The 14,713-nt window shown below is 51.0% G+C and overlaps 1 protein-coding gene across 3 annotated transcripts in view; it reads right to left on the reverse strand.

Moving 5' to 3' along the window:
- CUX1 (cut like homeobox 1) overlaps nucleotides 1–14,713 on the reverse strand; it is a 365,928-nt gene that overhangs the window by 91,269 nt on the left and 259,946 nt on the right. For all 3 annotated transcript variants that reach the window (XM_049638797.1, XM_049638796.1, XM_049638798.1), the window contains exon 10: nucleotides 2,654–2,758. In XM_049638797.1, the coding sequence (XP_049494754.1) occupies nucleotides 2,654–2,758 (105 nt within the window). The remainder of the gene's footprint in view (nucleotides 1–2,653; nucleotides 2,759–14,713) is intronic.

Below are 14,713 nucleotides of genomic sequence, written 5' to 3' on the forward strand. Positions count from 1 at the left end.
CCCTGACGCAGAGCTACAGCTCGCCGAGAGACGGCTCGCCTTCCAGAACAGGCGATTCCGTTAAGACACCCCACGGGTCGGTTTTGGCTTTTGCTAGATCTATAGACTGTACTGTTTCTCTGCCGAGTCCTGCCAGCCAAGCCCAACAGATATTTTCCCGCTGGCCCCGTTTCCTATGTTTGCTCCCCGACCGGCTGGGGCTGGGGCTGGAGCTACTGGGAACGCACACCCGGGGGGAGCCCTGGCAGGCCCGCTCCTGGAAGGCTGAACCGGAGCCATGTAAACACTGCACTTAGCCCATGATGAAGTGTTTAAGCGCCTCAAGGACCCACAACTGACTCTACCTGCGAAAACATTCATTTCCTCCTGAAATGTTTTGGTTGCCACGGTCCGGGATGGTGCCAGAAAGCCCTTCAATCAAAAACCTTTAGCTCAGGAGCCCCGTGCAGACATGGAGGATGGACAGCTTTCTCGAGAGAACCCAAGGTGACCGCAGAGGCTGAGAGACGCCAGACCGGCCCCTTCCTCGAGGGCTTCCCCTTGCCTCAGCGTGGCGCTGGGTCCAGGGAGGTACACTTGGATCAGGGGACGGAGACGGAGCCCATGGGACACTTCAGGTAAAATGAGTATCAGGGTCCGGGAAGTTGGGATGGCCCCTTGAGTGAAGAATTTTTCTGTTTTCGGAAACACTTAACTCATGTTTTATTTAATATTAATTAATTAATTAATATTATTTTAAATGATTTTTTTTAAATGTTTATTTCTGAGAGAGGGAGAGGGCGCACAAGTGGGGGAGGGCCACAGAGAGCAGGACAGAGTATGCAAGGTGGGCTCGCTGCTAGCTGAGAGTCCAATGCGGGGCTTGAACTCATGAACCGTGAGATCACGTCTTGAGCCAAAGTCGGACATTTAATCGACTGAGTCATCAGGTGCCCCTAATTAATTAATTTCAAAAATTAAACGTTAACTTAAGGAAAGAATATGAAAACCCATTCTTTTTTTTTTTTAATTTTTTTAACGCTTATTTTTTTTTTGAGAGACAGAGAGACAGAGAGAGAGGGATATGGAGTGTGAGCAGGGGAGGGGCACAGAGAGAGGGAGACACAGAATCCGAAGCAGGCTCCAGGCTCTGAGCTGTCAGCACAGAGCCGGATGTGGGGCTTGAGCACCAACTGAGAGATCATGACCTGAGCCGAAGTCGGATGCTTAACCGACTGAGCCAACTGGGTGCCCGAAAATCCATTCATATAAAGGGGTCCTAGCACTAAAACTCTGCTTTAGGTTTGCTCCTAGGGAATAATTTTACAAAGACCCAGTCGAGTCCTGGCTTAGCCCCTGCGGGGCCCAGCGTTCTGGGGCAAGGGGTTCACAGTCCAGAACTTCCGCTTCCTCATCTAGGTAAAGAAATGAAACATCCGCCTCACAGGTGAAGTGGAAGAATGGCTGTCCGACCGACGTGTGAGTTATCACAGCAGCAAGGCTCCTGGTTAGACTGTGCCCTCTCTGGAAGGGCCTGGCGCCTCCCCCACCACCCCCCTGCTCTCCCACCGTCCACTGCGGGTCCTGGCACACGGCACGCACCCTGTAACTCTTTGTTAAAGAAAAGGACACTTATAAGCATAATTCACCCACCACAGGTGACAGGAGCTGAAGGGCCTCAGGGCCACTCACTCCTACTCTGCACACGAGGACACGGACGCTGCACAAGTTTGACTACCTGAGGTCTGTGAGTAAACAGGTTATGAGTCAGCACTTTGAACCCAGGGCTCCCGGATCAGAGACGGTGAGGCCAGGCGAAGTAAGAGGGACCGCTGACGCCGAATGACACAGATTACAGGTCAGGCCTTGTTCTAAACTATTTGCTCGTAAGAATGTCCTGGAACCCTTACAAAACCAGTGATGAAACGCAGGCTCAGGGAAAGCAAGTTCCTTGCCCCAAGACACACAGCTAGAAGGCGCGTCTGACCCCAGGGGCGTGGCTCCAATATCCGGGTCTTAATTCCGTGCTGCCCTAAGTCACTGCTCAGAGCCAGAAGGCGAGAGCCTGTAATCTGATAGGTCCAAGCTGCCTTGCTCGAGCTGGGAAAAGTTCCGGCTAAGAACAATTTTTACTAATCTTAGAAAAATCCAGAAGCAAAGAAGGGACCGAGACGAGTGCCTCGCTCCTTCGGAATGCTGGCACTTCCAGAGAGATTCTGCCATTACGCAGACTCAGAGCGCGTTAACTGTGTTATTACTTCTTTGGCCCGCCCTGCTCATCGCCAACTGTTTTCTCACTCTGGAAGGACACATCGAGGTGGAGACCAAACCTCCGATTTTCCAATGTGATTCTGGCAAGGCTCTTGTTTCACACCCCCACCCCCCTGCCAGCCGTCTCCCCACAGGCCTAGCCAGGAAGGCACTCCCTCTGGGAGTGAGGGGGATCTCCCGCCTCGGCCTCCACGCTGGGCTGGCGACCAGGTAGCACTGATGCGCCATCGGCATAGTCCTTCCTCTGACCCTCACGAGTCCCGTCCCCAGGCTGTCCGAAGCATTCCCGACCAACACAGCACCGGTTCAACTATTTTCCCCCAGATGCAACATTCGTGAGCAAAGGCAAGCAGTCTGTGCAGACGCGAGGCGCACAGAGTCCCCACGGGGCCGGGCTACCCACCACGTCCGGCGCCTTCTGGATCTGCGAGGCCAGCTGGAGAGAGTGGTTGGCCGACGAGAGCTGTTCCCTCAAGGTCTCCGCCTCTCTCTGAGCCACCTCTGCCCTCTGAAGGAAATGAAAAGAGTGAGAAGAGAAAGTACATTCAGTTTAACAACTGACAATTATTACAAGAACATTCATCAATTCATGCCTGACTGACTATAATTGATTTTCCTAAACACTCAACCTAATAAATGCTAGAAAAAAAACATAGAATGTGATGGATTTTTATTTTAAACAGTACAAGGAAGAAATAATTGAGCGATTATGACAGTAATTTAACGCTAGGAGCAAGGAATCCCCTGCTGATATTAATGCTCCGGCCCACTGAATTTCCCAGACTGAATAAATACAAGTGGAAATAGAGTCTTTTGATTCAATTTCTCTCTATTCTCACAGACCAAGAAGATTTTATTGCAGGATCACTCCTGGGAGTAATTCTCACGGGTAAACAGTGAATTAAAGACACTTTGGCCGTTCTCTTCCTAAAAACACGCACAATGTTGTGGTTGTTTTCCTTCGGCAAGTATTTCCATAAACGTCCAGGGTGTAAATGTCACTTCTTTTGTGAGGGCCAGGCTTATTTCAACACATTTAACCCTTCACCTGACCAAGCCGGCCGAGGCCGGCACCCCCAGGCAGCCGGGGCAACCCGGGGCCGCAGGTGGGAGGGCGGCCGGGCCCACTCGGGGTGAGGAGCCAACCGCAGGAAGGGGGCCGAGGAGGAAAGGGTGGACCCCTGTGCTCTTTGCAGGTCATTCCCAGACGAGGCGACCAATGCTACCGGACGGCAAAGCAGGATTTCCCACCGGACGAGACTGGGACACGCCAGTGCCCGCCGCCCGCGAAGGCGCCGGGGAGAGCGGCGCAACCGGGGCAAGTTACCTCTGCCCACGACGCCTCCACCGTCCCCGCCAGAACTGGGGACACAGTCACCTTCTCAGGGACCTCGCGGGGATTAGCGTCCGCCGAAGTATACTGTACACACAGCTCATCCGCAAGCGTCTCGCGAACGTGCTCGTCCCGATTCTACAATCACGAGGCAGACGGAACTCTGAGACGGGGGGGACAACGGCAGGCAGTCCTGGGCGTGCGGGCTGGGAGATCGCGCGCCGCTTCTTTCCACCGGCCTCACGTCGCGCCGACAGAAGAGATGAACGAGGAAAGCCCGGCCGAGCAGGGCTATTCTGTGTGTTTTCCGATTTTGCGGCGTGACAGCACGTGTCAACTAATTGCTGAAAGAACTGAAGGGAATCGGGGAGTGAGCCGGATCAGTGGGGCGGGCGGAGGGAGGGGCGGACGGGTCCGGCGGCCTGGAGCGGTTCTCTGACGCACGATCGTTCTGCGAAATCTATCTCTGCGCGCAAATTCGGGTATTTCTAACGGCAACAGAAATTGGTGCTGATGGCCGCCTGCCTTGCTTCTCCAGGGGCGCCCGGAGCCTCACCCCATCTAATTCACATGGCGCCTGGCCAGGCCCTGCTGAGCTCACACAGACGCCGCCCACGCTCTGCTCCAAACAGAATCCGGAGCAGCCTGTCGGGAAAGGCGACAACGTGACTGGCGTGGCGACGATAGCGGGGTGATTTCTGGTTCACTTTCTGCAGAGAGTCTCCTCTTCAGTGAGGAAGAGTTCCAGATGCGCCCCTCCGAGTTTTTCCGATAATCGTGTCGTTACTACTGAAAAGTTTTCCCTTCCTTTTCTGGTAGGCAGAACCCTGGGGCATAAAATCTCCACAACTCTGCCAGGAAGGAGGTGTTCTTTGACATGTTTCTAGTATCTCTGACTAGGAAAACTATTCCTCAGCCGAGTGGAGAAGCTGTTCCGGGAGCAGCCAGTGAGGCCGCACCACCACCCTGCCCCGCCTGGGAGTGTTCTGGAACCAGCAGAGCTCAGGCAGGCCCGGGCGACGGGTTCACGGCAAGGCTCTCATACGGGCATTTAGCTGCCCCCCGCCCCCCGCCCCCCAAGCTGGGCGGCTCATGGAACAAGGGATCTGGCTGTTGAGGATTTTCTCCTCGGCTTGTGGAATTTCTCCAGAGCTTCTGCACCTCCTTCTGTTTCCAAGTTCGTGTGCAGAGTCACTCTGTGGCCTGTCCATGCTGGTCACGGCCTTTGCTCACTTGGCTTGACTTGGTTACTTTAGGGCAGCGTTTTGACGATTTGGAGTTTTTAGGATTTGTTTAGGATTTACGCCCCGAGGACATCAAAAACAACACAACACAACACAAAACAGTTGAGGTGGCTTGTGCAGCTAAACAGGCACAAAGAAGACTAAAAAAAAAAAAAAAAAAAAAGAAAAAGCAGGCCTAAGAGCAGCTGAAGGACGGAGTGGGAACAGTCGGGAGGAATTAGTTCCTGCAGTTGGAAATTCAGGCCCATCGCCGGCGCTGAGACAGAAAAGAAGGGGCGCTGGGCTGGGTCAGTGCCGCGCGATCACCTGTTTGCAGGGCCTCCGTCTTCCCGAGGACGGCGACCCAACCGGATGAAGGGTTTCTAAGAACTGGCATCAGCCATGGCAGGCGGAAGGCGGTGGTGTTTTCTGACCCGGAACCCCAGACACGGAGCCGTGGCTGCCACGAGACCCCTGACTCCTTGTGTCCGGTGACGGGCTCCCTCGCTCCAACCCGCCCGGCTCAGGCAAAGCTGCGGGGACGAGGCCGCGGTTCTGGCTGGCAGATCACCTGGGGGTGATCGAGGGGCCACCCCGTGATGAGAACGGCGCCTCGCCAAGCCTGAGCTGCTCCCCTGAGACGCTTCCTTTGCTGGCTGTTGCTTACTTTCGGTACTTCCCTGGGAGGGGAGAGTAAACACCGAGAGCACAGGTGACTGCGAGGGAGGAGGTCACATGAATGAATGGGGACACGGCCCGCATCTGCCGGTAACCTGGATACAAACACAGAAGCAGCCGCCTCACCGGCTCTCACAGGCCAACGGAGGACCCAAGAGGTAACATGAGCCAAGGGCCTAACAGTGCCCACCTTGTGGGGACAGGGGTCTAATCAAACAGGAAAGATGACCAGACACTGTAGGCGGTCTTCAGCAGTCGCTTGGAAGGCGGGAGGTAGCTGGAAGCACTTTGTTTCAAGAATTCTGTCAGTCACGATACCAGAAAGAAGTGACAATACCCACGCGTGTGACACTGGCTGGCCCAAGTCACAGCTCTGCGTCTTGGGAAGGGCAGCCCGAACCGTGTGTCCGGGGTATCTCCTCATCCTAAAGGAAGGCCTAAGGGGAGTCCCCCCGCCCCAGCTCCTCAAGGGCTCCTGAAGGGCCCCAGGAGGGGCAGTATAAGAAAGCTTTTCCCTAAGCTCCGCCCCTGAAGTCGGACACATTAGAATGTGAATATACGATGCTGACAGCTATTTCCAGGTCTTCAAGTCTGAAAAATTTGATTCATAAAATGTGGAGGAGAGGCATGGCGGGGTGGGACAGAGAGAGCGGGCAAGGGCAGAGCCCCCGGGTGGCTGCGGCTGGTGGGGCCAGTGAAGCCTCATGGGAAGGGCTGGCGAGGCCAGACACAACCTGGTGTGGGACGCAGGCTCCAGGCCCACGTAAAGGCGGCTCTGGTTGGGCGTTCTCTAGGGAGGCGTGTCTTCTCCTCCCAGTACCATGGTTGAGACAAGTCGGAATCCAATCCGTTTCCCAGTTTACCCATTTCAGGTGTAGCCTTTGGGGGTCCCTGGTTTTCAACAGTGGTGGTGGTGTTGGGTGTCGGATCCAGTGTTCTTCCATCTTGGTCCCGGTCTTTGTGTCTTGTCCCCCTCTGTATGTGTCGCCATGAAAACCCAGGCTCGGGGCCACCAGAGATGAGCAAGTCTCTCCAGTGACCGAGCAGCCACACGAGCCGGCAATGGACTGAGCCTCCAGGTAGACCCACGGCGTCCCAGAGGTGGGCCCTGGACCGGAACAGGGGTCTGTTAGCAGGCAGCCCTCCTTGAATTACGTTGCTAAGGCTGCTGGAACGAATTACTACAAATTCAGTTGATTTTAGCAACACAAATTTATTATCTTTGTTCGGAGTCTGCACTGGGGCTCACTGGGCTAAGATCAAGGTGTGGGCAGGACTGGGTTGCCGAGGCTCTGGGGGAGAATCTGTTTTCCTACCACTCCTTGCTTCTGGAGGCCACCCAGACTCCTTGAAAGTGGCCCCTTCCTCCATCTTCAAAACCAGCCTATCACCCTGACGTGGACTCTTCTGCCTCTGGGGACCCTGTGATTATACCGGGTGCACTCACACACACCTGGGTCATCTCCCCACCTCAAGGTCAGCTGTTAACAGCCTTAACCCCCCCCTTTGCCAGGTACACTAATATATTCACAAGTTGCGGGGTTTGGGAAGCGGCATCTTTTGGGGCCATTTTTCCGGCCACCATGCTCAAGGGCAAATAACCCCACATTTGGACAATTTCAAGGAGGAGGCAAGCTCTCCTGGGGGATGACCTCTCGGCCTGCTCCCCACAAGGCCCTGTACTCTGGAGGGAGGGGATAAAAGAGAGGGGGAGGCTGGCAAGGCCAACAAGTGAGCCTTCCTATGGGATGGACTCCATTGCTTTGGAAAGTGCACACCAACCAAAGTCATCCTTCTAGGCAATACCCACACGCGACTCTGGAGAACAGCCAGAACCCCAGAGGTGACCCTGCTTCAGTGGTTCTGCAGAAGGGAAGTCAGAAAGGTCCTCTATACACCAGACAGGAGATACTTCTTGCCATGTGCCCCAAGGTGGCCCTGTGCTGGTGACTGGAGTCTCTCTGTAGACCTACCTAACTCTAAGACTCCTATATTAGGATGAGTTAGAAATGGGTTACAGACAGCGACACTAGGGAACCCGTCAACCTCAAGAAAACTTCAGTGCGGCGAGCTAACACTGTTAAACATCACACAACTCCCAACCCAGCGGCCTATCCCTTGTAGATATTAGTTTTGCTCCAAAAGACCTAAAGGCTTAGCTAAAACCGTAATAACAATTCTGAGGATAAGCATACTACCTCCTGGCCCACCCACTTATTTTAAGTCTAGGAACTATAGTCTCAGAAACTTTAAATACCTGCAAAAATGGCAGAATCTTATTAAAAACAACCTAGAATTACAAGGGCCATTATGAGGAACGATCTAGTTAGATGAGATCATTTAAGAAGTGCACTTGAAAGTCAGGGCCCCCAAATCAAACAAACAGAATAGGATACCAACTGAATTGGTGAGCAGAAGCCTCCGAAATGCTTCCAAATTCCAAAGTGGCTTCACCGAGAGGTTCGTTGCAAGAGGCTGGTTAATCACGGAACACAGGTTTATCCACTCTTGGCTTCCTTTTACGGAGGAACCAAAGGTATTTGGGTCTACCGGTAAAACACGTTTTGTGCTACACTGAAAAATTTATGAGAAAGTATGCTTCTAGAAATTATACGTTGCGTTTACAAATCTGCTGAGCCACAGAATGCTGATGTAAAAGTTCCCAATAACTTACTTCTTCATTGCCACTAGAAATGAAAAGTTTCTAAGGGTTAAAAATTCTAATATATGTAATTAAGCTACTGGAAATAATAACGGAAACATCTCCATAGGTAAAGAAAGTAAGAGGTGTGTTTTTACTCAAAGAAGGTATGAGGAAAGGAAAGGCTTTTGTGTTGAGGGAAAAGAAAGAAATTTTGGCTTAAAGTGAAGCTGTTTATTTCACAATGGGAAAGAGGGAAAACGTATGGCAAAATCTGAATGTAAAAGAGAGAGTTGTAGATTTGTGGAAAATAAGTCTTTGGAAAGAGACGGTCATGTCTGGTCAAGCCAGCTACGATTAGAATACATTTAATAAAGTTAAATGGCTTTTAACATCAAAAGCAATACGGTGCAAAATTACAATTTGGTTTTCTCTCTTTTAAAAGGACAATGTTTGGGGTGCATGGGTGGCGGTTAAGTCGCTTAAGTGTCTGACTCTTGATTTCGGCTCAGGTCATGATCTCATGATTTGTGAGATTGAGCCTCATGTTGGGCTCTGTGCTGACAGCGTGGAGCTTGCTCGGGATTCTCTCTCTCAAAAAAGATAAACTTAAAAATATTAAAAAAATAAAAAAAGGACAAAATTTTCTTGAACTATTGGTTGCTCTTTTTTTAATTCTTATTGTTTTTAACGTTTTTATTTACTTTTGAGAGACAGCATGAGCAGGGGAGGGGCAGAGAGAGAGAGAGGGAGACACAGAATCGAAAGCAGGCTCCAGGCTCTGAGCTGTCAGTCCAGAGCCCGACACGGGGCTTGAACACGAACTGTGAGATCATGACCTGAGTTGCAGTTGGACGCTTTACCCACTGAGCCACCCAGGCGCCTGGTTGCTCTTGATAAGATATTGTAAAAGGCTCTTCCTTACCTTTTAAGTTATCTGCCCCGAAAACAAAGATTTTGTGTCTTGTCAAAAATAATTTCCTGGGTCTTTATTATTAGGTCTTTGATTCCTTAAGAAAGCTGAGTCTTCTCTATTAAAAGAGCTAAGGTTTTACTTATTTATTTATGTGTTTATTTATGTATTTATGCATGTACATATTTATTTATTTTTATTTTTAAACAACTATTTAACTTCCTGTATTTGCCTTCAAGGTCTTCAGTCGTCACTGTGGTTAAATAGATGAGTAAATATTGTGTCACCGTGACCTATGATCCTACTTGACCAAGTGTTTTAAAATCTTTTGATTTTTTAAATAAACTTCTAAGAATCAAATGCTAAATGAACCCTTTAAAAAAATGTTTTTTAATGTTTATTTATTTTTGAGAGAGAAACTGAGTGCAAGGGGGTTGGAGCAGAGAGAGAGGGAAACACAGAATCCAAAGCAGGCTCCAGGCTCTGGGCTGTCAGCCCAGAGCCCGATGCAGGACGCAAACTCACAAGCCACAAGATCGTGACCTGAGCCAAAGTCAGATGCTTAACCGACTGAACCACCCTGGGGCCCCTAAATGAACTCTTTTTAACTTTCAACTAACTTTGAGATTTTTCAGAGAGGCCCTTGGACGTCTCAACAGATTTGTTCTCTCACCTTACAAAAAGGGAGATGTTAAACTACCTTGGCTTATTTGGTATGTTAAATCACAAAGGAAGTGTTGTCAAAATATAATACTAAACCTTCTTTATTTGTATAGGTATGTAAGAGTTGCAGAAATTGCATGACATTCCTAGAAATCTGTTTGTTCTGGTATTATGTCATGATTCCAGTTATTATCTTAAAATGTCATACATCATGGAAATAACTACAATTCCTTATCACGTGAACTCTCAGCTGATCTTTAACAATGGACACTTTTAAGTCTCTGTCATTTACAGAAAGTTACTGTCTTACTCAGATGCTTTTGCAAACGTTTTCCTACAAAAGTGTTTCGTCTTCACGGGGCTTCATGCAAAGAACTTTTGACAAGTCCAGATTTCAGATAAGTTCAAGGTCATAAAACTGAACTGGGTAAGAATTTTCAGAACTAATGAGGAAAAAAAAGAAAAACCGAATTCAAGCAGAATGAGGATTAATAACAAGGAAATGGACCAGCTGAGGAGGATGACTGTAATTTTTATGACTTCCTGTTTGAAACACTGATGTTTCATTTTTCCAGATAGAAGGAAACTTTTCTCACACACAATTTGGTAAAGTATACCTTTGTAAACAAAGATGAAACATTTACTTTTTCTCCTGAGCTGATCCCTCTGGAACTCAGAAACTTTAAAGTTTTCTTTTCATGGCAATATAATTAGTTATTTGCATAAGTTCAATGAGAACGTGTTATCCTTGTAACAGGACACAACTGGAAATATTGGCTGTATTACCAAGGCTTTGACTCACTTGCCGTATTTGAGAGAGACAGGCCTAGACTCAGATATGACCAGACAGCTTCAAGGAACTGAGGCCGACTGTATGGGCCCAATAAATAAAGCCCCTTAAAAAAAAAAAAAAAAAAGTCAACCTGGTACTTTGCTTACATGGTTCTAGCTTTGAAACCATGGAGAAGCTTACGTGGTCGGCCACTATTCTCGCTGCACTTAATCAGGCCGAACTGAATGTAAAATTACTTTTGCTGGGATTATCTGTAGTGCAAAAAGAATAGGGGTAATCGCGGAGAGAAAAATGATGCTTGCACCTTTGTAGGTATCAGATTCTAATCCTGTTAATTGTCTCTGAGGTTTTGTGATAGACCCGAAAACTGGACTGGATCCTGAATACTTCTAGTTTCCTCAAGTACCTGACCCTGACCCTTGAAACTAACGTTTCTAATTTTCTCCTACCCTTCTGATTTGGAATCATTAGGAACAAAGACCGCCCCTGAGGGAGACCTGGAAGCGACTAGGCCAGGTCCTCCTGTCTGGATGGCAGCCAGGGTCTAGGGACCTGAAGCTTCCGTACGCATCTCACAGCTGAAGAAGGCGCCCCCTGGCAGCTGGTCTTGTAGGATCACTGGAGATCCTCTGCGTCAAATGACTGGGGAGAGAAGCAGTGGACATCTGTGTAGGCTGCTTCTGCCCAAGATGCTGGATGGAGACCTCAGACTTTAACCGAATGTGAAACTCTTTCTTCTTCCTTTTCATTCCTGGATCTGGCATTCGTCTGGGGAGGCAGCACCATCATCCCTATCTCCTAGGCCATTTCTGGGTTGGGGGCGGGGGGTAAACCTTTGCCTTTCAGGCTGCTGGGTTTGTTATAAAAAAAAACTCCTACCTGGCCATTAACGGCGTCACCTTAGTGGGAATGCTTTGTGCCCCGACAGGACTGATCTCTGTCTGGGGGTGGTTACCATTCTCCCTGGGCCCGCGAAGGCCTGGCTGGCTGGCCCATAACTGGCCAGAGCCTTTTAGGGTTATCGAACGTGCCCCTAACTGTCTACAGACCGAGACGCCTCATTGGTCAGCCCCTGAATTTAGAGTTGGGAAGGACCCGTTGGGAGGTCTCTGTGAGTCAGGATCTGCTTCCTTCGGCTGGGGCCTACTACCCTGGTTAGCAGGAAATTCAAATGATGCTGTGACCAGGAACCTCTCCTTACTCATGAAAGTACCGGGCACTCTGCTGCTTAAGCAACAACTGCTCAGCAAAGATCCTTAGGCTCTCTGGCCAAGGTTGTTCTGGTAAGACAATAGGCCTTGATCATGTTCTGGCAGAACGAGGGGTCTGTGCTGGGGTCAACATCACTTATGCACCTGGATGAACACTTCAGGGAAAGCAGAAACTCATTTACATAAAACCACAGTGGAGCAAGCCGCCAGGCTTAGACAAGCAACTCTTTCAACAGGATCTCTCTTTGACTTCCTTGATTTTGAGTAGTTTGGGTCTTGGGGACCACAGCTCCAAAGTGCATTCCAGACCCTGGGAATTCTCCTGCTTCTAATAATCACAGTAACTTCCCTGGTGCGCTGTCTTCCCTCAAAAGTTTTAAACGCATGTTCAAAACCACTAACCGCCAAGCAAATGATCTCGCAAAGACTGGAATGAATGTCAGGAAAGGAACAAAGAGAATGACCCACTGAGAAACCGTGAGCCTGAGGTCGTGACCCTGTGACCACCATAGGAATTCTGCAAAAACACCATGACCTGGGAATGTCGCACAGATCAAAGCTGCGAGAACGACAGAGTGGTGGCTCAAAATGGCACTGACACCTTAAATTTCGATCGCGTCTCTCAGGATGAGGGTCTGATCGAAAGGGGGGAATTTTGCTGGAGCACCTGGATGGCTCAGTTGGTTAAATATCTGACTCCCCATTTCCGCTCAGGTCATGATCTCACGGTTCGTGGGTTTGAGCCCTGCATCCGTCTCACTGCTGACAGTGCAGTCTGCTTGGGATTCTCTCTCTCTGCCCCTCCCCCCGCACTCTTTCAAAACAAGCAAACATTAAAGACAAAAAAAAAAAAAAAAAAAAAAAAAAAGGGAGGAACTGTTAAAAAAGAGACAACAGGCCCCAAATGGAGTCCCTTGTGCCAAGCCCCAAGTCAGCAAACCAAGCAAACCAAGATCTTAACCTAGCTGCAGTGTCAGCCTCTCCTGGGAATGTGACCTTTAACCTGTCAATCGGGAATTTCCTGGTCAGCGCTAGTGAGGTCATCTGCCCACAGGACAGGCCCCTCCCGGCCCCTGCAGGAAGGTGACCTTGCCTGAAGCAATCCACTCTTTCCTTGTCCTTCCCTTTTCTGCCTAGAAAAGCCTCCCATTTGGCACAGCCTCTCAGAGCTCCTTTCTGCCTGCTAGATGGGGTGCCGCCCGATTCATGAATCCTCGGGTAGAAAGTCGGTAGGACTGAGTAAAAAGCCAGAAAGGTCTTTAAAATGTCCTCAGCGAATGCGTTTTTCCAGCAGTGTTCTCTCAGGTGTGTGACTTACTACCCTCATTCTATAGATGGGGAAACACACTGGGAGCCTGGGGGTTCGTTCAAGGCCGCACAGCTGGGAAACGGCGGTGGGGGGGGGGGGGAGGGGGGTCTGGGACTCCAGCCCAGGTGTTCCCCGCTGGAACACAGAAACCCTGGTGGAAGAAAGCGCCATGCCTTTCTTGTGGCTCTCTGCAATCTTCTCCACCCTTGACTCTTCGCCTCGGTGAAGATGAACCGGGCTTCCCAACTAGACTTCGAGGGGCGGCCCTCGCGGCGGGGCAGTCTCCTCCAGCAGGACCAGGCGGGTTAGCGGGAAGAGGGCCACTCACCGAAAGGACGTCCTCGCCGTCCCCCCGGGACTCTGTGCGGCCGGCCGCTCGCACCAGAGCCACTCGGAAGGGCTCCCAGGTGAAGGCGCAGCTGGCCAAGTGACAGAACGGCGGAGGCCCCAGACGGTTTGACACGGTCGCGAAGCACAGAGTTGTGGCTTCTTGTTCACCACGAGGTCTCGAAAGTTCTGGACCCTCACTGCCCCCTATTAAGGCGGAGCACTAATGCAAGCGCCTTGGAGTTTAACAAACAGGTGTAAGCGGGACCCGGGGCCGCCGGCCGCCGACAGCTCTTCGGCTTTTCCACGATAGAAACACGAGCGCTTCAGCGATAAAACAGCGTCAGGTCTCGGTAGAACATTTTGACTATAAACCTGGTGCAAAAATAATGTTATATGCCAATGAACTAGGAAATTGCTCCTCCTGCGGATCTCCCTTGATGGGAAAGGCGGTCGAACCAGATGTCTGGCTGAGCCTGCACGGGCGCGTGGCTCCGGCGGCCCCTCCTCCGGCCCCGCCGCCTCCTCTCCGCTGGGACCACCTCAGCTCAGGCCCGAGTCATCGCGGCCCGGATGTATCACGACAGCTGCTTACGGCTCTCCTGGCTTCCGTTCTCTCTGCTCTCATCCGTTCTCTGATGTTTCGCCAGGGTGATCCTTCTAGAACGTAAGTCCGATGCCTCGCTCCCGGTGATTCTCCGCCGTTCTCCGACAGAGCCCCTCCCCCGAACCTGGATCTAGACCCCCTCCTGGGGGCCCACTCTCCCACCCAGCACTCCTTCGTCCTAGCCTTATGGAATGGCCTGGAACCCGCAGAGCTCGCCGCGCCCTTCGGTGCCACCTGTAACACCGTCTTCCTCGTGGCCACCTGGGGAATTTTTCTCCTTGTCAACCCGTCAAGTCGTCGAGCGCGATCCCTCCTTCTGTTCCTCTGTGTCTGCTCCCGCACCTCACACCCTCGGTGAGGGCTGGCCCGCATCTGCCTTCACAGCTCCGGTGTCAGGCAGCTCCGGGCACCTCTGGAGAGCCAGGACTGAGAGAGGGCTTCTCTACGTTGGAGTAGGTTCCCTCCGAGGGAACCTCCGAGCTTGGCCTCCAAGCCTCTAAGCTTGGCCGTGGCCGTGCGTTCCAGGCACACTTTTCCTCACAGTGTGCTTTCCAGGATATATGGGAATTCCCTGGGCATTGCCGGACTGCTGGAGACCGATGCAGAGACTCTACCTCCTTCATTCTAGAAACTCTATCTCTATTAATGCAGCCTCTTGGCAGCCACATCATCAGGCTACAGCTCACCCTTAGGTGTCGCTCGGGACTCCCCTATACTTCTCCCGTGCCCACCATGCTGGCATTTCCGTAGCGCAGGACTTTGTAA

The sequence above is a fragment of the Panthera uncia genome, chromosome E3 (assembly GCF_023721935.1).
Source record: "Panthera uncia isolate 11264 chromosome E3, Puncia_PCG_1.0, whole genome shotgun sequence".
NCBI classification, from domain to species: Eukaryota; Metazoa; Chordata; class Mammalia; order Carnivora; family Felidae; genus Panthera; species Panthera uncia.